This window comes from Paramisgurnus dabryanus, chromosome 1 (genome assembly GCF_030506205.2).
Source record: "Paramisgurnus dabryanus chromosome 1, PD_genome_1.1, whole genome shotgun sequence".
Lineage (NCBI taxonomy): Eukaryota > Metazoa > Chordata > Actinopteri > Cypriniformes > Cobitidae > Paramisgurnus > Paramisgurnus dabryanus.
Genome location: NC_133337.1, coordinates 45,901,989 through 45,922,424, shown reverse-complemented (window position 1 = coordinate 45,922,424; position 20,436 = coordinate 45,901,989). Strand labels below are relative to the sequence as shown.

At 36.6% G+C, this 20,436-nt stretch overlaps 1 protein-coding gene across 1 annotated transcript; it reads right to left on the bottom strand.

Moving 5' to 3' along the window:
• Window positions 1-3,218: 3,218 nt before the first annotated feature.
• On the bottom strand, window positions 3,219-19,695 carry nploc4 (NPL4 homolog, ubiquitin recognition factor). Its single transcript, XM_065262465.2, has 17 exons — window positions 19,530-19,695; window positions 18,658-18,738; window positions 14,119-14,228; window positions 13,801-14,028; window positions 13,567-13,615; window positions 12,568-12,662; window positions 12,362-12,485; window positions 10,638-10,817; window positions 10,231-10,317; window positions 9,687-9,758; window positions 9,449-9,575; window positions 9,082-9,242; window positions 8,330-8,401; window positions 7,498-7,590; window positions 7,229-7,348; window positions 5,013-5,115; window positions 3,219-4,886 (listed from the first exon to the last, which is right to left on the bottom strand). Exons 1-17 carry the CDS (start codon window positions 19,542-19,544, stop codon window positions 4,729-4,731), a joined length of 1,875 nt encoding a protein of 624 aa, XP_065118537.2. The 5' UTR covers window positions 19,545-19,695; the 3' UTR covers window positions 3,219-4,728.
• Between the last annotated feature and the right edge of the window lie 741 nt (window positions 19,696-20,436).

Sequence of the window (20,436 nt, the reverse complement as noted above, 5' to 3'; positions counted from 1 at the left end):
CAAAGGCACAAAAAGCATTTTAAACATCAAAACATTTCATTGAAGCAAGAAAAATATCTTACCTAGATTGATCAGATTGTGCCTCAAAGGGGAATGCAATCCAAAAATACTGAAATATCATAAAACATTACTACCTTGTGCCTTGCTGGCACTTATATATAATCTTCATCTAATCCCGCCCATAAGCGAGGGTTGCATCTCAAATTTCCTTTAATTTGTTAAGTCTAAACTCATTTTCTGCCTTTATTATAGTAAGCTGACAATCTCATAAATGAGAAAATAACATTTTCAATAATACATTTTTATGTGAATTTGTCCACACACGTTCACATTAATACAGAGGTTGAACAATCAACTTCCGAAGACTGTAAATGTAAAAACAACATTAAAGAGGACATGTAATCTCTCAAACCCTCTACATCTTTCATCACTTCAATGGTCATTACTTTTATTAGTGGGAGAGAGGGGGAGTTAGTGAAGTAGATAAGATGCAGATGTCTGAGGTTGCAGACAGGACTTAAGAGAGGTTCAGGTAAGACGCGTTTGATGTCGAGAGTTCGTTCAGCATTCCAGTGAATCATCTGTCAAACATATGGACTATTATGGATTGGCTGGTAAACTTACTTTCCTATAACCATGTGTTACTATAATTCAGGTTAAAGCATTGCGTTAGAAGTGCAAAAGGTTGTGGGTTTGATCCCAGGAAACACGCACATAATGATAAAATGTTTGCACTGCCAGTCACTTTGGATAAAAGCGTTTGCCAAATGCGTAAATGTAATCTCATTACCACAACAAAACAGGCATTTTTTGCATACAGTATTGCAAAATAATCCAGGATGATGAGGGCTTTTCACACTGCACTTAACCCTGGGTTATCTTAATTCTAAACCCTGCTTTTAAACCTATGTTAAGGGTCGTTTTACACCTGTAATGTAGAAGCGAGGTTATCCCTGAAATTAACCCAGGGTTAAAAAAAACCCTGCTCGGAAGCAGGGTTAGCCCTGGGTTAAAATGTTGACTCCAATTAAACACAGATGAAGCAGCTAATCAAGGTTTTCAGGGTTGCTTGATAATTACAGACAGGTGTGAAGGAGCTCGGTTGTAGACACCAGAGATCGGGTTTAGGAATGCACAGTGCGTCAGATTATAAATACCCAGGGTTATTTCTCAACCCAGGATAACTATGAACAGTGTAAATCATAAAACAGATAACCCAGGGTTTAGAAAAACAAAGGGTTAACTATTAAAGTGTCTTATATCACCATGCAGGGGTTTGTTATTATTTACAACCACTTTACTTTACATGATTCTGCGTTCTACAAGGTTACATACTTAAATAATAGGGCTGCATAACAATTAATCGTGACTAATCGTTTGCAGAATAAAGTTTTTGTTTACATCATATATGTGTGTGTACTGTGTATAATAATTATGTACATACACACACATTTATGTAGAATTTTAAAAGTAAAATATATTTGTATATTAAGTATTTATATTTATATATAAAATAAGTTATATATAAATATAAAACATTATATACACAAGTAAATATTTCTTAAATATTTACATGGATGTGTGTGTATTTATATATTATATACATAATTATTATACACAGTACACACATATATGATGTAAACAAAAACTTTTATTCTGCAAATGATTAGTCGCGATTAATCATAATGCAGCCCTATTAAATAAATACAGTAAATGTACATGAAATATTAAATTTAGCTGCATTTGGCTACCTGGGATAGGGGTTGACCACAGCATGTTGGGATTGCAAAATATTTTGGTTCTGTTTGGACAATTGTATATAATATATTGTAATATTTAGCTTACATAAAAGCATATTTACTTATAAAACTTAGTAAAATTTGAAATCTCTTCAGTTAAAACCCTTTCTATACACTGAAAAAAATTATTCATTGAATTTAATCAATTTTTTAAGGTAAGTGGTTGCAATCAATTTATTTAAGCTACATTTAAACAAAAAGATTAGTAAAGTAAAATAAAATATAAAACTTTTGTTTAAATTTAAATAAATTGCTTAAATAAATTCTTTGCAACCACTTACCTTAAAGAGTAACTAAACCCTAAACCAACTTTTTTTAGTTAATGATCTGTAAGACTGGGGCTTTATTAGTGCTGTTCATTGATTTTAGTAAGTTTTTTGACATTTGGGTATAAAGTGTTTCAATACTACAATATATAGTGTAAAAACGTCTGAGTGCTGCCCTCTTCAGGTTGAACGGTGGCTATTGCAGTTGAATTTTCCTATTGGATGTTGGATCCAAAAAATAACTCGTGACGTAAGCAGATTCAAGCTCACCACGCCCTTGTTACGATCTCACCACACACTAGTTCGTCCCCTCTATCTTTGTTGGGATCTTCCCACTTTTCTTGCATTTTTTAAATATTGCCAGTGGGCAATATTTCAATGAATCATTTTTTTCAGTGTACCGAAATAAACAACTTGATTTCTTGAGCTACTGTCACAACTTAGGGCAGATAAGGTTTTGAGGCTGTAAAATGGAATTTATAGTTTCCCACCAAATTTGAGACCTAAAACAACAACTTTATGCATTACAATAAACAGACATCCCCAATAAGCACCCATTTTAAAGGTGCAGTGTGTACATTTTAGCACCATCTAGTGGTGAGGTTTCAAATTGCAACCAATGGCTCGGTCCACGGCTCAGCTCACGCTTTTGAAACAGAGGACAAACACGTCATCGCCACAGACAACTTGGTAAACAAAGTTTGTCCGTTAAGGCCTTCTGTTGAAACATGGCGGCACAAAAAGGCGACTTCCATGTAGGGGGACCCTGGGTGTGTGTATATATAAACGGCTCATTTTAAGGTAATAAAAAACAATGGTTCATTTTGAAACGTCTTTATACACAACAAATAATGTAGTTATTTAGATTATTTTGCATGTCTGTCATATGATTCTTCTAAAAGTTACACACTGCACCTTTAAGACATGGCCAAATATCTAAATAAATCCACATGCTCTTTGCCTGTGTGTGATGACTTCAAGGAGCCACTAAATGTATATCAGAAGGTGGGATAAATGCCTTTGAAGAATGTCTACAGCAATACGTCAAACAACAAAATCTTGTACATCCTAAAAACTTTGTGTGATTATGTATTTTTTATTTAACACAAATTTCTATATAGAAAACAGAGTTAAAACAAGACAAGACCACAGCTTTCCAAAGGATTTGGTTTTATTGTTGAACTACTCTCTGTATTTAAAACTCCAAAACCAGTTGACAGCACACAACTCAGGGCGTCTCGTGCGAGGATGCGGTGTAAGCACAGCTATCGGCCGCTCGAAGAAAGAGCTCAAACCAAGCAGCTAGACATCTCAAATGTTCAGAGCAAAAACACAATTTCAAGAGAATGTCCTGTGAACATTGATCAATGTACAGTAATGTCAACTAATAGATTGCATATTTTTAGAAAGTGCCACACACAGAAATGAGTTTAAGTCGAGCCAAAATGCACAATGAAGATAAAACGTCTTTCGGATAATTCCCAAAAAGACAGAGGAAAAGTGTTTTCTTAAATAATAACTGTGCTCATCCAACGAAACTCATTCAATTCAATTTTTTTTTTTTTACAAAAGAATGCTCAAATCTTTCAGAATACTCCAGAAAGTAATGCAGATGTGGACTCAAAAGAAAATAAAGCCCAGAGCAAAGAAATCAATCAAACGGGCCGAGTCTAGACTTGGGTTTTATATTTCCAGCTTATCCATTCCCTAGCAATCAATCAATCAATGTTTTTCAACTTTTCGGTCTCCTGATAGGTGAGGAGAGGGGTTAACATGTTCCTTTGAAAAGCCATGATACAGACTCCTCAGTGGCTAAACGTTGGAAAATATAGTGAGATAAAGGTAAAAATCCCAATGAAAAGGCGGAGATATTTCCAAAGCAAACTTAAACCAACCTGCATTCAAATCATAGCTTCATAAGCCCTTTAAAGTCAAAGGTCAAATTACAATCTTAGGAACTGCTCTCCGAGGTTCGCGCCCAAACCCAACATTCAGATTTCATGTCCAAGCACTTACACTCCAAGAAACCAATCATCTATCAAATGTGAAGATTTAAGAAAACTGAATGCAAGAAAATAAATCATGAGCATTGGCGAGAAAAGCATTTTCAACTCGCAACACTTGGTGAAGTGAACCCACTGTAAGTTCATCAAAATGGGATTCAAGTCATTTTCCCAATACATAACTAAGATAAAAAAACCATTTGAAATTAAATAACAGTAGCATTCTTCTCTGTTTATTATATACACAACATCTTTAGTGAGTTGGGGAAAAGTTTAACATCAAAAACATTGATAATGTTTCTCCAATGTCCTAAGAGTGGTGCTGAGAAGGTATATTGGACCGCAATAGAGAGAGATGAACAGAGCGGAAGGAGCTTTGCCCAAGTGCTAAATAATAGTCTCAGAATGCCCTGGGCTTAAACAGAGAGTGCTACATGGGTACAACCCATCGTCATCCACCATCAATCATCAAAGTGATGCAGCTCACAGCGTTGGATTGGGCGCATAAGGCTGGGATCGGCGTTTACATCCGACACAGTCAGTGAGGAAGGGGAGGGGTTACGGATTAGGCATACTAAAACGGCAGGAATACAGGGAAGCACACCCGCTCTCACTGCTGTTCCCTGTGGGACGTACGGTGCAGCCTGATTCTGTGGGTTTTTAGCTGCGGGGCAAACTACACATCTCGCAGTGCTCAGTGCCAGGCTGGTTCATGAAGGTGCAGTGGAGGCAAGACCACACAGATGAAGAGGATTGTGGGACAGCTTGGCCACCCATGGCATAATCCAGAGATCCAGATGGCTGCACTCCCACTGTGCCTGGGATGAAGAATCAAATATCAATTTTTGACTGTAGTGCTACCAAAATTGAGAGTTTCTTAGTCGGCACCATCAAATAAGTGTGCTTGACATTGATTATTAATCTATTATTGCAAGACGACTTACTGCAGAGCTGCTCAATGGTGGCCCACTGTTCTGATTTCTTCCAGGTCTGAGCAAGTTCTTCATTGGACGTCTTCACTGCATCCAGCAGAAGCCCGATGCTGTCCTGAAAATATAACAGAGAAGATAATGAAGTTGTTAAATGGAATAGAAGAAAGGTGTAACATTACCCATCCTTAAAAAACAAAGCAGTTCAAGATCCTATCATACAACAGGCATGAAAACGGGTCAGGGGTGAAAAAGGTGAGAAGGGTGCTCGAGGGGTGATGTGGCCTCTGTAAACATTTGACTAGTAACCGAAACCATGTTTAATTAAATGGGTTGATAAATGTGGAAAGCTGTAACAAGTAGCATTCCCTTACTATTTTACATCTGCAATAATTTTATTTTGCCATAATCTGACCATCAGTTGCAAGGCCATACAATTTTAAATTGGCCTTGGAATAGGGTGGACCTGCAGGCCTACATATAATTTACAATATAGTACTGTTTAAATGAATTATATTATGGTTTTTGAGTCATGGGTTGAATAATTTTCAGATAAGCAAAAAAGTGATGTGGGAAAATAAAATAAGCACAAATCAAGACATTACAAGCATATAAAATCGAAAAGAACAAAGTAGCAGTATTGATTAGGTAGAGAAACAGTATCAAATTAATATAACACTGTTTTTATTATATAAAGTAATATAATTGATCTTTTTAAAGCTATAAAAGTGATTTTCCTTTTGTCTTCTGTAGTTTGATTAACATAATTATTCAAACATAAGCATTTCTTATAAGATGAACTGTCCCTTTAACAACGGACAAGCGATCTATACACTGACACATATGATCAACTTTTCACTTATAATAAACGACTGTTTTTATGAGAATACTTGCAGAGACTGTGGTATTACAATAAAGTTTGTGTGTATATCTCCTGTCAAGCCCAAAGAAATTATGTGTTTGCGTGATTTTTGAAACGCATTTCAATGCGTAGGTTTTGGAGTTTGTGTGCGTATGCGCAACGAAAACAGTTCACTTTAGCATCTTTGTCGCTTAAATACTCTAAAATTACTTAAATGTTACTGTAAACTGTAAACTTTCTCATTTACAGTATTAGTAACAGTATGTTCTTATTACAGCATTTCATGCAATATTTTGCAGTTTAAGTACTTACAACCGTAGCCTAGTAGACCAATGTGACTTACAAGCGAGGAGTATGTCCATCATTCGTTCCAATCCATTCCAACAAAAAATCTTTTAGGTCACTTTGCAATGTCAGTCTGTGTATATATGTTGTTTTTGATTGGCACATTAGAATTCTACAGTTATAGTTTTACAGTGTTTTCTGTTGACTTTACGTCCTGAAGGCAGTCGCTCTACGCATTTTCAACAAGCTTGTATGACGAAGTACACAGAAAGCGGATGACATCACAGTAGCGCGAGAGCCGTTCGAAAGCAGACTTCCTTATGGCTTCTCGATTCACTCTCGTGATACTTTTTTGTCACTTGCCTGCCTGTCGGTTTTTGCAGCGCAGCATGAGCTCAAACAAACCTAATGTCTGGGATACATGGTGCGCTAATCACTCCACCCAAGTAGCAGCGCTTCGCCTTCTGAGAATATAGTTCCCAGTATGTATACAGTTAAAAGATGGCTGTGTCTCACATGACCTTGTTATTTGTACATGCTGTGACTATACAAATCACAACATATAAAATGTTAATTTCATAGGAAAATGTTGCCGTTATTTTGTCACTCATTGGGAGCAGTATGCTAGCTGGAGCCATTTACGTCCATTCTTTGTTTTAAGCTAGGCTAGCAGTGGGTGCGTCAGACAGAGTTACGTGACGCACGGAGAAGGAAAAGGTACGTATGGACTCCTCTAACTCTGGGGGATGAGGTGAATAAGCTAAAGTCTCCAAAGGTCAGCGTGTTCCTTTAAAAAAAATTGCACCCTCAGATTCCAAATATTCGGCCAAATATTGTTTTTTCCTAACAAACCATTCATCAATGGAAAGCTTATTTATTCTTTTCAGATGATGTAACGATCTTAATAATAAAAAAGACCCTTATGGCTGGTTTTGTGGTCCAGGGTCACTTGAAGATTTGCAATATTGCACTCAACTTAAAAATGTTGCTTTTGTTCTGTTTGTAGCATGCTTTGTGTCATGTAGTTTGTAATTGCATGCTGTCATTATATGGTGCACGAGTCACTGTGTCCATCTAAACTCACCTGTAAGGGCATGACCTCATTGGTGACAAGAAAAAGAAGCAGGTGGAAGTCTGAGACAATGTCCAGGAAGGAGGAGGAGGAAGAACTCTGGGAAAGATACGACGCTAAACTGTGGAAGTCCTGGAAACACACACATTTAATGTTTCTTTAATGACAATGTACCACTCACAGTAGTTGTATAAACAAAATAAGAATCAATCATCTGTACATGTTAAACAGATATAAACAATTATATTTCTGGACTGAACAGTCTGAGCCCGTCTATGTACCTGAGTCTCCCCCAGAGCATCTCTGTTTTCGATAGGGAAGCGAAGCGTGGATGAGAAGGTGAACACTGGGTCTTTTGGGAAAGTTGTAGTGATCTGGAAAAAAGTTTGCAATAAGACCCTTAACTCTTTCCCCACCATTGAGGAGTTATCTCATCAATAAAGAAAAAACATTTGCATAAAAAACTTGATGAGGTTTTATGTTAATCTGTAATATCGCAATTATCCACTATGCACTTACCAAATGTATAAAAAACTGAAGCAAAAAGTTATTTACTCATTTTAAACTCTCTGTATGTTTTGATAATGGTTCTGAATCTGATCTCTAACAAAATTCCTTCACAAAAATGTAATTATTTCAACTTTTTGATTAAGAAATGTATATGTTTTTATGAAAAATACCCATATCTAAGGGTCTATAAGCAGAGGAAAACATATAGATAGGATGAAACAGGTTTTTTTTTGTGTATTGTTTGTTTGAAAGCAGAGGGTCTGTTCTTTCATTTGATATATTTGCATGTTTACTGTATATAGTTTTAGAAGAAAATTTTCCTGAAAGGAATTTTGTGAAACTTTTGTAAAAATCATAAAAAATGCTGGCGGGGAACTTTAAAAAAAAAAAAGGCTGGCGGGGAATAAGTTAAAAAAGCAAAAACTTGACTTTTATAATATGGCATATTTCCCAGCGACTTAACTTATCAATTCAGACTTCATTTTGACCTGAAAAACCTTGCTCAAGTGTAGACGTGATGAATGGCCCCTTGCGGGACTCCTATGCCAAACCTTGCCCAATACAAATACACAAGTGTGCAATGAAATCATAATAATTACTCACATCAATGATCAAGTACTCCACCGGTAGTGGCCGGGCTAAATACGTGATGTCATTGCCGAATTTGTCCTTATCCTGAAAGTGAAGAGAGATTTAAAAGGTTAAGAGGTTAAAACCTCTTCATTCCATACTGTAAACTAATCCACTGAATTCCTCTGACAGAAGTAATGCTGTTGAGACAGTTTATGCCCAAAGCAAGATCTTTATATTAGCTATGAAGCAAGTTCATTCCCATGTTCAATGAAGAGTGACAGAAATAAACAGGCGCTCATACTTTTCTGAAACATCAATCAAACCCTGTTAATGACAGACAGCATCATGATTACAGTCCTAAACCAAATAAACACAAAATACACAACAAGAAATGGAAATATGTCCCAGAGATGAGCATATGTATGTGTATTATTCTTGATAAAAAAAAATTAGGGCTGTCAAAAGATTAATCACGAGTAATCACATACAAAATAAAAGTTTGTGTTGGTATATATATATATATATATATATATATATATATATATATATTTAAAAAAAAAATAAAAAAAAAAAAAAATAATATATATATATATATATATATATATATATATATATATATATATATATATATATATATATATATATATATATATATATATATATATATATATATATATATATATATATAGCAATTAATCTTTTGACAGTCCTAAAAAATGACTTTATCATTAAAATTGAATTAATTAAAATATATCATTATGTGTAGCAGAAATGGGTGTTACCTTATAGAAGACATCAGGGACATACTGCTCTGTGGTGGACTCTTTGGCATAACCCAGTTCAGGAGTGTCTTTGCAGGGTAGTAGACACTCATCCCTTACCAGTGCCATGCACTGATTGGACACTTGATACCCCTCAAAGTGTACCTGGTTATCGGGACCACCTGTCAACACACAGGGAATGTGCTAAAGCAGTCAAATAAATGTGTCAACAGACTGTTTAGGGCAGTGTTTCTCAACCTGAGGTTTGCGAGATGGCGCCAGAGGGCAACATTTTATAAATTCATTAATTTATTATAAATTTGTGTAATCAAAATGCACATGAGTCATGACAACCGAACATCAGCATGTAAAAGGATAAAACCTGTACCTGTTGCTACCACCGTGACAAACTTTGATCCAAAATGACTGTCTGGGGAAAGCCGACACGGGTTAGCATGTTGGTTCTGAAAGTGTCCAGCTGTGATGCACTCCTCTGCGCTCAAGTAGTACGTGTCCTGTACATGTCAATCCATTAGTCATGATATTGAGACACCATGTAGCTAGTCAAAGTATTGTTTTTCTATCAATGTCTGTTTGAATTATGTATTAGATATTTAAAGGCTTACCTTATTTCTGGTGTAACGGACGGTGCCTATTCTGGTGTCCTCTGACAGCAGATCTGTGAAAATCCACCCCACCTGAAAATAACACGGCCTATATTAATAATCGAGTTCAGCTTTACATGAACAATGCTCATGCATGTGAAAAACAGATCCGGTCACCTCCATCATCCATCACAGGCTAACATCACAGGAGCAGATGGAAGTTATAAAGGTGTGGAGAAAGAGGAACTCAAAGAATTCCCATTGGAAAATGGGATGTATGGAGCAAACCTACACTGAAATAAGTCTATACCTGTCCACATACCCTAGTAAACATTTTTTTTTTTTAATTAAGCATGTTTTTAATGAGTAATGTGGCAACTGCTGTTTTCTGGTCTTTTTTCTTATTATATTTTGCAGATTGCCAGAAGCAGATTACAGAAAATTCGAATGGATCTAAGGTCACTTTCACCATTTAAAATTCCCATTTTCTACTAAAACTTATCTATTTTTTTTACTCATCCCGGATAAGCCACCAATTTTGTTAGGTATGGAAAATGCCCCCCACCTTTCGTAGGCCGAGCTTGGCGGCGATCTCCTCAACAGCCTCTGCTTTGGGATCTTCAATCAGCTCTAAACTGTTTTGGGTTGCAATCTGAGTCACGGCACGAGTGGGAAGCACAGAAAACGTAAATCAGAAAACATTTGACTTCATGCAATCAAAATAACCTCATACAGTTTGATGATATACCACAGTATAATACAACAAAAGGTTAGTTGGGTGGCAAATTCTTGTACACCACCAAGTATTGATCAGTTCAATTTTCTATAAGCTACTCTTCTACTGCCCCCTTGTGTTCATATGATAACAGTGCATCTTAACAATTTCATGAGAATACATCTAATGCTAGTTTTGTATGTGTTTCTATCGACTATGTATTTGCTGTAAAAAAGTTTGAGACAAGACTCTCTCACCTGAGGAGGTTCATAAATGGCAGCCACTTCTGCACGGATGCCAAGCGGGATGTCTTTGTGCTCAGTGTAGCGTCCGTACAGGTACCCCATCCGCTGGTTACCCGTCTTCCTCCAAAAGTCAAGGAAACGGTCAGCAATGGTGTGGTTTTCAAACATAATGTTGTCCACGTGTCGATATTTCTGAAACACAAGATTTTGCAGTTTCAACAGGAAGAAAATGTCAAAATGTGGACAAAAACACAACACAGTCCCTCAGGGAGCTCTCATTTACTTGCCCGAGCAGAAACTGGAGAGCTTATATCAGCCCAACAAATCAATTGCAGGAGAGTTCATCTAAAAATGTAAAAGCTGGGTGAAAGTGAAGATGTTTAAAGGTGCCAAAGAATGCATTGAAATAATATGTTAACTCTTTCCCTGCCAGCATTTTTCATGATTTTCACAAAAGTGTAATGCCTCCCAGGAAAAAAATCCTTTCTTCTTTAAATATATAAACATACAATATATCAAATGAAAAAAAAACAACAACAAAAAAACAGTTTCATCCTTCCCATTTTAGTTCTCTTTTTATCACCTCTCAAACATGGCTAGGTTTCTTCAAAAACACAAAATTTTGACCAAAAATCGGAGAAAATTCAATTTTTGTGAAGGACTTTTGATAGAGATCAGATGCAGAGCGATCCTCAAAACTTAGTTGGACATACAGCTGTTTGCCCTCGGGCAATACTTCAAGGGTCTTATTAGTTGCGCCACCTAGCGGATAGTAGCAGTATTGCGGATTGACGAGATAACTCGTCAATGGCGTGGAAAGAGTTAAATTGTTCTCTGATATCTAAATAGAAGATATGTAACTTTTTTTAAGTGCAAAAATATCCAGAAACATTACATGTCCATTTACAACCCTAAGATTTGCCCTTACAGCGCATTCACATGGGGCGTCAGCGTTAACGCTTCCCATTCACTTTTAATGGGTGATGTCAAACTGAATTGTGGATCCGTTGGCGCCGCGTCAGTGCCGTTGCTCGTGGCAGAAGTTAAACATTTCTCAACTTTTCAAGCGGCAACGCGTGCGTCAGCCAATCAGATCGCCTTATGCAAATAACCTAGGCAGAGCCAGCCAATTACGTTTATGGAAGAATGGAGCATGTGTAGGGACCACTGTGATTGGCTGTTGGCCATGCTTCAGACAAGCCTTCCGTTAAGCGTTAACGCTTACGCCCCGTGTGAATGCGCCGTTAGAATGAAACCTAGTCTATTATTACCTTATTTGGAAGGGTCATGAATAATAATGTGGTGCTCTTCTCTGATTGGCTGTTTTACAGCTAAGCTCATGTCAGTGGTTCACAGTAAGTTTGTTTGTGTTCTTTCAAGTATGGACCTGCAAAACGTAACTGTAACGTCATAAGTAGAAATTTAGCCTAAACGCTAGCATATAGCATTACCTCAGCAGTCAAAGCTTTGTTTTTAGCAATTTAACAGCTTTGTTATTAATTTAATGTGTTATCATGACTGTAGCGTCACAGTTGGTGTTATGTTGAGATTGGCTTGCTTTTTAGTGGTCTTTCGCAAGCATGAAATTCACTTAAGAAGGAGGAAATCATCGTGTTTAAGGCTCACGATATGTCATTACCATGTACAAAACTCTCATTATTCATCTATGCCTAAGTAAATAAAGTTTTACATTCTATGGCACCTTTAAGATAGAGAGACTGATGGGAGGTGGATACCTGTCTGTTGAGGGTGATAGCGCTGGGTTGGCATTTGGTACAGATGCCCTCCGGCCAGGGCGGATGTCCCTCACAACCAGACTTAATTTTACAGCTGATGTTCTCAAGCGCCACAAACTTTCCCCTGCGAGACAGAAACTCGACTCATCACACTGTTCCCGTGGTCTTAAGAAAGTTATTCGGATCGAGTTCCCGGGAAAACTCACTTGTCTGCTCCACCGGTGAGCTTACGGATGTAGGCGTGAAAGGACATGTGTTTGACCGGTGGGTCAAGGTGGTTCAGATAGTCTTCATCAAAAGGCTTTAAAAACAAACAATTATTTTTATTATTACGATTGCCTTTAACAGTGTTAAAGGGACATTCCATTTTTTTTGAAAATATGCTAATTTTCCAGCTCCACTAGAGTTAAACATTTGATTCTTACAGTTTTGGAAACCATTCAACTTATCTCTGGGTCTGGCTCTACCACTTTTAGCATAGCTTAGCATAATCCATTGGATCTGATTAGACCATAAGCATCGCGCTAAAAAATAACCAAAGAGTTTTAAAATATAAAATATTTTTCCTATTAAAAACTTGACTCTTCTGTAGTTACATCGTGTATGAAGACTGATGGAAATTTTAAAATTGCACATTTTCTAGGCAGATATAGCTAGGAACTATACTCTCATTCTGGCGTAATAATCAAGGACTTTGCTGCTGTAACATGGCTGCAGGAGGCGCAATGATATTACGCAGTGCCCAAAAATAGTCCCCTTAGTATCTTTCAAAAGCAGGGGACTATTTTCGGGCACTGAATAATATGAAAAATATCAAAAATCTTTGGTTATTTTTTTTAGCGCAATGCTAATGGTCTAATCAGATTCAATTGATTATGCTAAGCTATGCTAAAAGTGGTATCGCCAGACCCAGAGATCAGCTGAATGGATTCCAAAACGGTAAAAATCTAATGTTTAACTCTAGGTGAGCTGGAAAATGAGAATATTTTCAAAAAAGTGGAATGTCCCTTTAACCTTTTTCAGCATATAATCCCTTTTAGCATCTCTTATTTTTAAAGAAGGAAAATACCATAAATCAGCAACTGATTTTTATTAATCAAAAGGTTTTTTTAACAGCTGTCAATGATTTAAAATTTAGCAAATCATTAAAACTTTTTAATTATCAGCATCTCTAGATCTTTCAGTTGGTGATGGTACCGTCTTACCTCTAAAGGTACGCAGTGCACACATTTCCCCATAGGACCGTGCCGGCACCTGTAAAGCAATGTTAATAAATGCCATGTATTACAAGGTCATAAAAGCCTCCTAAGGCTCTGCAGTTCTCATACACGGTTTTAAATTATTTATTGAGCTGAATAATGCAACAGCTCCAATATATAGCACAGCAGGTATATACAGCACTTTCATTGGGCTTGGAACAACCATAAAGGTAAACTCACAGCTGGGGATCTTTGTTTCTGTAGATCTTTCCCTCCTGTTTGGAAAGAAACTGGTCAATCTCATCCTCTGGGAGCTGTGGTGCAGAGTGTGAGCGGGATAATGAGGTTGAAGATGATGAAGATGAAGGAAAAGAGGGGAAGGAAGAGGACGTGTGAGGCTGAGCTGTGTCCATATTCTCGCTGGATGTTCCAGCAGAGGAGGGGTAGAGGAAAAGCATGTCGCCATGCCTAGATGACAAAGAAAGACATTTGCGTGTAAGCCACTAAGAAATCAAACACGTTTGTAAAGAATAAACTCAGATTCTTGTGCATACGTACTTGATTTTCAGCAGGCTAAGGGACTTGCTCTGTGACAAGATCTCTCCAGTCTTGTCCCGGTTCAGGTAGATAGAGAAACCATTTGAACTGAAGCCAAACTCTTTGGCAACCTGTCAGGACACAAAGGTATTATATATGGTCTTGGTCAGGCAACCTAGTTCATAATTTAAAGAGGAAACTATCAAGTGAATGTTTCAATAAGAATAAAGTACGATATTCGAGAAAGTCATCAGTGTAATCTCAGCCGAATGAGAGTGTCCATCAGACCTGGACATCCATAAGGTAACCCAACACCCAGTTGATGCCCAGTACCTCTGCTAATCCAATCAGCAAAGCTCTTACTGACCACTCAAGGTGTTCGGATATAAATGTACCCATTAAGTGTAATTTACAACTCTGGTGGTGATAACACATTGGAAATGGATATGATTTAAAAAATGTAGCATGAACTCGAAGAACCAGCAGAGGAATATGATGATGTTCCAAGGCCGTAATACAACTGAATGATACACAAGGGAAAAACAAGCACACTTTTTATATATATTCGCTGTCTCTCTGAAGCTAAAATCAAACAGGTAGACGGCCTTCATTGATCGCCAGCTCACCCTTCACCGTCCTACAGACACACATGAATCTTTAATGGGGCCTGCGGTGTCTACACCAGGCAAATACAACCTTACTCTGCTCCAAACAATCTGCGGCATTTAACTACATGATAGTAAGGTGAAAAACACTAAGGCCACTCTATTAAGTAAGGGATAATATATAGGCAGCAGGTTGTAATCGCAGAAATAACAACCGCTTTGGTCAGGTCCCAATGCAGTGTCAAGCTATTTTCACAATAACAATTAGATGCCTGTCTATTATCCTGCTGATTACACGGTTATTTACCTCATAAGTAAGGTTAGGAACATTAAATATTGTTTTGAAACATTACTTGCACATTTTTAACTAATGCAGAGACCTTCTGTTTACTTTCCGTTTTAAGATAAGAGAAGACATTTGAATGTCTGAAACACCCTATTTGGTTTAATCATTTGTAAATATATTGTCATATATGATATTAAAAGACATATGTAGATTTAATTTTTATATAATATTAAAGAGCACCAATGTTCCGATTCACGATTTTAAATTTCCTTTGGTGTGTAAGTGGGCATTAGTACATGTTAACAATATGCAAAAGGTACATACCCCAAAATAAACAATGACGCAAGTTATCGTCTCCAACATAAATCACTTTTCTTGGATTACAACAAACACATGGATTGTAGGCAACAGTTTACTTCCTTTCTTCAAAATCTTTCAAAAATGGTAATGAGCGTCACATTTCCAGCTGACGTCACAGGTATTCAGACCAATCAAAACGTACAAATTAGCTGGAAGATCAGGAACACAGTTTTTTTAATCCGTGCATTTTAGAAAGAGAGTGGAATCTGGAGTTACAACAAAAATGTACGGTATGTGGACAATAATGTGTTTTTTTAACCATAAACCATGCAAACACATGGTATTATATCAAATACACAAAATAACATTGTTTTTAGCAATGACATAGGTGCTCTTTAATCTGTACCTGTCAAAATTATTTGCAGCATCTGGGTTACCGTGTATAAGTATTTTAGAGTGCCGTGTAAAAAAATACTCCACTGATCACCACAGATTTATGACACATTGTTAAAGAATGAGGAAACCAAAAACATAAAACGCTGTATACAAACAGGGTCCTATGGGTGTAGATTTTATAACTATAGATTAAGGGCAACAGGACAGTGTCTGAAACTTATCTTTCTCAAGGGACAATAACTGACCCCTTAAGTTAATCTTACAATCAATTTCATCACTGCTGACCTAGTAATCCACACAAAAATGTCAGACCAGCAAAAACAAGATTTGTATCATTCCTTCTGTTGCTTTGAATACATTCCAATATAGATTAAGAATAAAATATTGTGAAATACCTAAAAAAAAACAAACAAAAAAAAAAATTACCTTAATTTGTAGAACAAAGCCCTAGTTTATTTCTGACCATGCAGTAAGCACAGTGCACAACTAGCTCTGCACCACAGTGGTAATGATTGTAACTGCGGATTACATATGCTAGTCGATATGGGGTAGTTTCCCGGACAGGGATTAGCTTAAGCCAGGACTAGGCTTTAGTTTAATTAGGAAATATAACTAGTTTTAACAAACATACCTTACTAAAAACATTACTGGTGTGCTTTTTGAGGCAAAACAAAGGGCACTGATGTATTTTAAGATATGTCAGTGCAAGTTGTTTTCAGTTTGGACAGCTCTTACATTTATTTTAGTCTAGGACTAGTCTAATCCCTGTCCGGGAAACCACCCCTATATTGCATAGACACACATTTCCATTTTTAGCACTTCTGCATGAATAAATCAACATTCAACACTAGGGGTGGCACGGTCCATGAAAAAAATCCGAACCGTTCGGTTCGCTTGTCTCGGTTCGGAGCGCGTGTGTGCCGCACGGTTCAACGGTTCATTGCATGCGCAATGTAGTCTCATGCCCTGTATGTGACCTCAGATAGCGTGTTTCCCTTTCGCGCGAAAGAAGATGTGACTGGTTTGGAGTATAAGTACTGCAGGTTATGTTACGTGTAGAAATGGCAAGTGGGAGAGAAAAGGAAGTCTGCCCGCAGTTGGAGGATGCGCCAGCGTCGTATAAGTTTGGTGTGTGGAAGCATATTTTTATTTCATGTTACCTTTGATGACAGCGGAAATAAAACAATAGATTGAACTGCAGTCTATGGGTTGAATGTGCTCGAACAGCCACAGGAGATCGCCTTCTCTCCGACAATTTATCTAATCTGAGGTACTGAACACTGTTTTACGTCTTTAGCGCTATTTTTAGCCTTTCATTGATAAAATTAAAGCGGCTGATTTCCGCGTAGTTTCATTTTGCTAGCGTGTGAAAGTTGCGCGATCTTATTTCATAAATTGCCCCTCAAAGTAATCAGGACAGAAGTGGTCAAAGTGGACAAAAGAATCGGATTTAAATATTACAGGTGTAAAGGTTATGTTTCTCTCTCGTCCACATAAACTCTCAGTATTAAAACAGCCTCTCAGTGATAAATCTAAGAGCTACACTGAAGTTGGCATTTTAATAAATGCAAGTTATCTTTGTGTGCTAAAAATGCACATAAAGTTCATGTAGATGGCAATACACATTCTCTTTTTTGCCAAATAAATGAAAAGCATGTTGAAATCATCAATGTCTTCCCTCTTGTTCTATCAAAATCTCATCTGGCTTTCCTCAGAGATGGTCCCAATAATGTGCTTAAAGTCAAATTCAGTTTGTGCATGATTACATGATATAACTTTTTTTTAATACTGTATCCTAAATTATGGATAATTAATACATTAATAAGATAATACATTTCTGGAGTGTTAAAAATTTAAAGAAAAAATAACAACAAGAACCGTACTGAACCGTGAACCGTGACCATAGAACCGTGATACGAACCGAGGGTTTTGTGAACCGTGCCACCCTTATTCAACACTCAAAATTCAAAAAAAATTACTCATAAATGAATGCTGTGCTTTTGTTGTGTAGATTTATATCAAAGTCCCTTTAGGGAAGTTGCGTCACTAGACGGCAATGTTTGCAACAACGCCTCCATGCAGTTATTTCAGTCATGCAAGACTTAAGTCCTATCAACTTGAATGGGGAAAGACAGATATCTCTAAAATAAATCTGTCAGATATCTGTTTCAGACAAGCTTCATTGATGGCGTTTCAGAATTACATTAGAAATATAAACAGAGCGTTTAGGCAAAAATACTTTGAATATTTAATAACTGCAATATTCATTTCTCACTTGAAATGTCATCAAAAGCGAAAATGAAACTTAAATTTACTCAAAACTGTATTTCGACCACTTTTTTCAGACGTCATTATAATAGTTCGGCCCTGCTTGACCAATCACTTTCCCTGTAGACGCAGGATTGTGCGAAATCGAAGGCTGTAAAGGCTACATCAAAGCTGCTTTTAAAATTCGATAAGATGAAGGAGACAGAAAAAAAGCAAACATTGGTTTGGGACGTGCCTTGACGTCTTTTGGACGCAGCCAGTGTTTTTACTATCCAAACTTGTGTCTATGATTTGACATTCTCTAGCAACCACCACTGCTCAGTTCAATTCGATTTTAGTATATCAATTGAAACTGTCTATGTTCATTTATTTGAATAATCCCAAGTTACATTGTATTTTACTTTTTGCAACAAACATTTTGAAATGTCTTGCTATAAAGCTCCAGTTCATCTGATTAATAAAGTGTATATAACATTTGAAGACAAATACATAATTATCAAAACACATCAAATATTTAACTATATTTCTCTGTGTTTAAATGATTTATTCATATGTCATTTTGTTTTAAACCTGTATCACCCATCTCTACCATCAACTGGAGATAACAGGAAAAACAATATTATTCAGTTATACAAACAGTAAAATATTGGCAAAGTGTGTGGTAGGATGTGCCGGATGAAAGCTAATGCATCATAAGGTCACTACCTTTTTGAGAAAAGCGGCAGCCGTCTCCCGCTTCGTTGAGGGGATTTTTTTCATTCCATCAGGAGACTGTACACGGATGATCTGTCGATGAATAAAGAGTAAACATAGGTTAAGGCAACTCAAAGGGTATGTTTGCTGTCCAGACACAAAACATACAATGAACAATCTTGAATTATGTAGATTTTGTCTGCCTTTGTAAAGACAACAGGTGGCTGTAGGGCAGAAGGAAATCTGATGCTCAATAAACTGACACAGTACTAGCCACGCATGTCACAGGATTCCCATTAAAACACAGAGCTACTGTATCTGGTCTCACTATCCTGCACAGAAACACTTACATTTCAATCACAAATGGTATTTGACTGCCTTCATTTTGCTATATTTAACTTAATCGCAGCTTACATCTGCTAAACGTCTTCTTGGCTGTCTTTAAGTATCTTTATGTCAATAAAGTAATATGAATTCGTTAACTTACTCGACACTCATTGTGCAAAACAGTTAAACCATCCTAAAATCTTCTATTTTAAGATGTTGACTAACATAATATGATTATTATAAACAAGATTAAATCAAAATGGATTCCTTGACTTAAATATGTAGCTAGCATTAACTTAAATTGACACTGTTTTCATCAACCCTGTGCCAAGAAAAATAAACACCATTTCTATCGAAATATTAAAGTCCCGGCCTGAATCGTAAGAAAAATTGATCACATTGATAAAACGTATACGCGAATAACGTTTTAATGTTTTAGTGTTTAATGTGTTTTGGAGGATTTTGGCATTAGCATCATGCTAACATTTCTGCTGCCTCATCACTGGATGACACACTTCACTAAAACGTCATTTATGCACGCACGAGCAGACACTTACCATGTTTTCTGCCATTCTGATGGGGTGAACTGTACCTTCTGTTGTCACTCAAATGAAACGTCAAGTGTATTGATATCGCTGTTTATATGATCTGTTCTGATCTGATCTGAGCAACGATACAAAACTCACAGCACCGGTGCTACATCTGTATATGTCCGGGGGGATACGACGAGTCTCTGCTTAAAGTGACGGGTAGAAACAAGAAATAATCTTCTGTTCCGGAATGAATGGGTTTGCTTCATAAGCAAAAGTGTTGTGAAATGTATTTTTCTTATATTTTCTGTTATTTATAATTTTATTTGTTGTAGAATTTACCATGCATGACATTAACATGACATCAACATTATCTAGATGCTGTTATATCAATCCAAAGATTTTTCTTGCTGCTGGTCCAACAATTTCTTAAAAATAAAATAATTTCACTTAGCGTATCATATTTAAAACATGTTCGATTATTGTTCATGTGGAAAAATCATTAAAACATTTAGATATTTCTTTAATTATTGTTTAATTTAGGCAGGGTTACCCAAACCGAGGTTCGCAAACCCCTGCTGGTTTGCGGGGGAATTGCAAGGTGTGTTGAAAAATATTAATATTTTACGATGAAAAAATTTTAAATAAAGAAATAATTAGAACATAAATAAAATCCAAATACCAAAACCAAAAAAAGCTTTATCTGGAGAACTGTTATAAAAACAATAAACTTTCAGTGAGATTGATCCAAATCTTATTTAGCTTCTTTTCATACAATAATATGAGACAATGAAATAAATCTTTCTTTTTTTAAGATTTATTTTGATCCCACCCTAGTGAGCATTTATTTCAGTAACTGATGCTTTCAATAGCCAAGCTTTAAACACGATACACATGATATGTGTGAGCTTTAAAACAAAAATTTTGCAGAATT

Coding starts and splice junctions, on each gene's coding strand:
- nploc4 (XM_065262465.2), bottom strand. Junction 8,402..9,081: donor TCCCTGATGTCTTCTATAAG/GTAACACCCATT, acceptor CTTCACTTTCAG/GATAAGGACAAATTCGGCAA. Junction 4,887..5,012: donor CACCATTGAGCAGCTCTGCA/GTAAGTCGTCTT, acceptor TCTTCATCCCAG/GCACAGTGGGAGTGCAGCCA.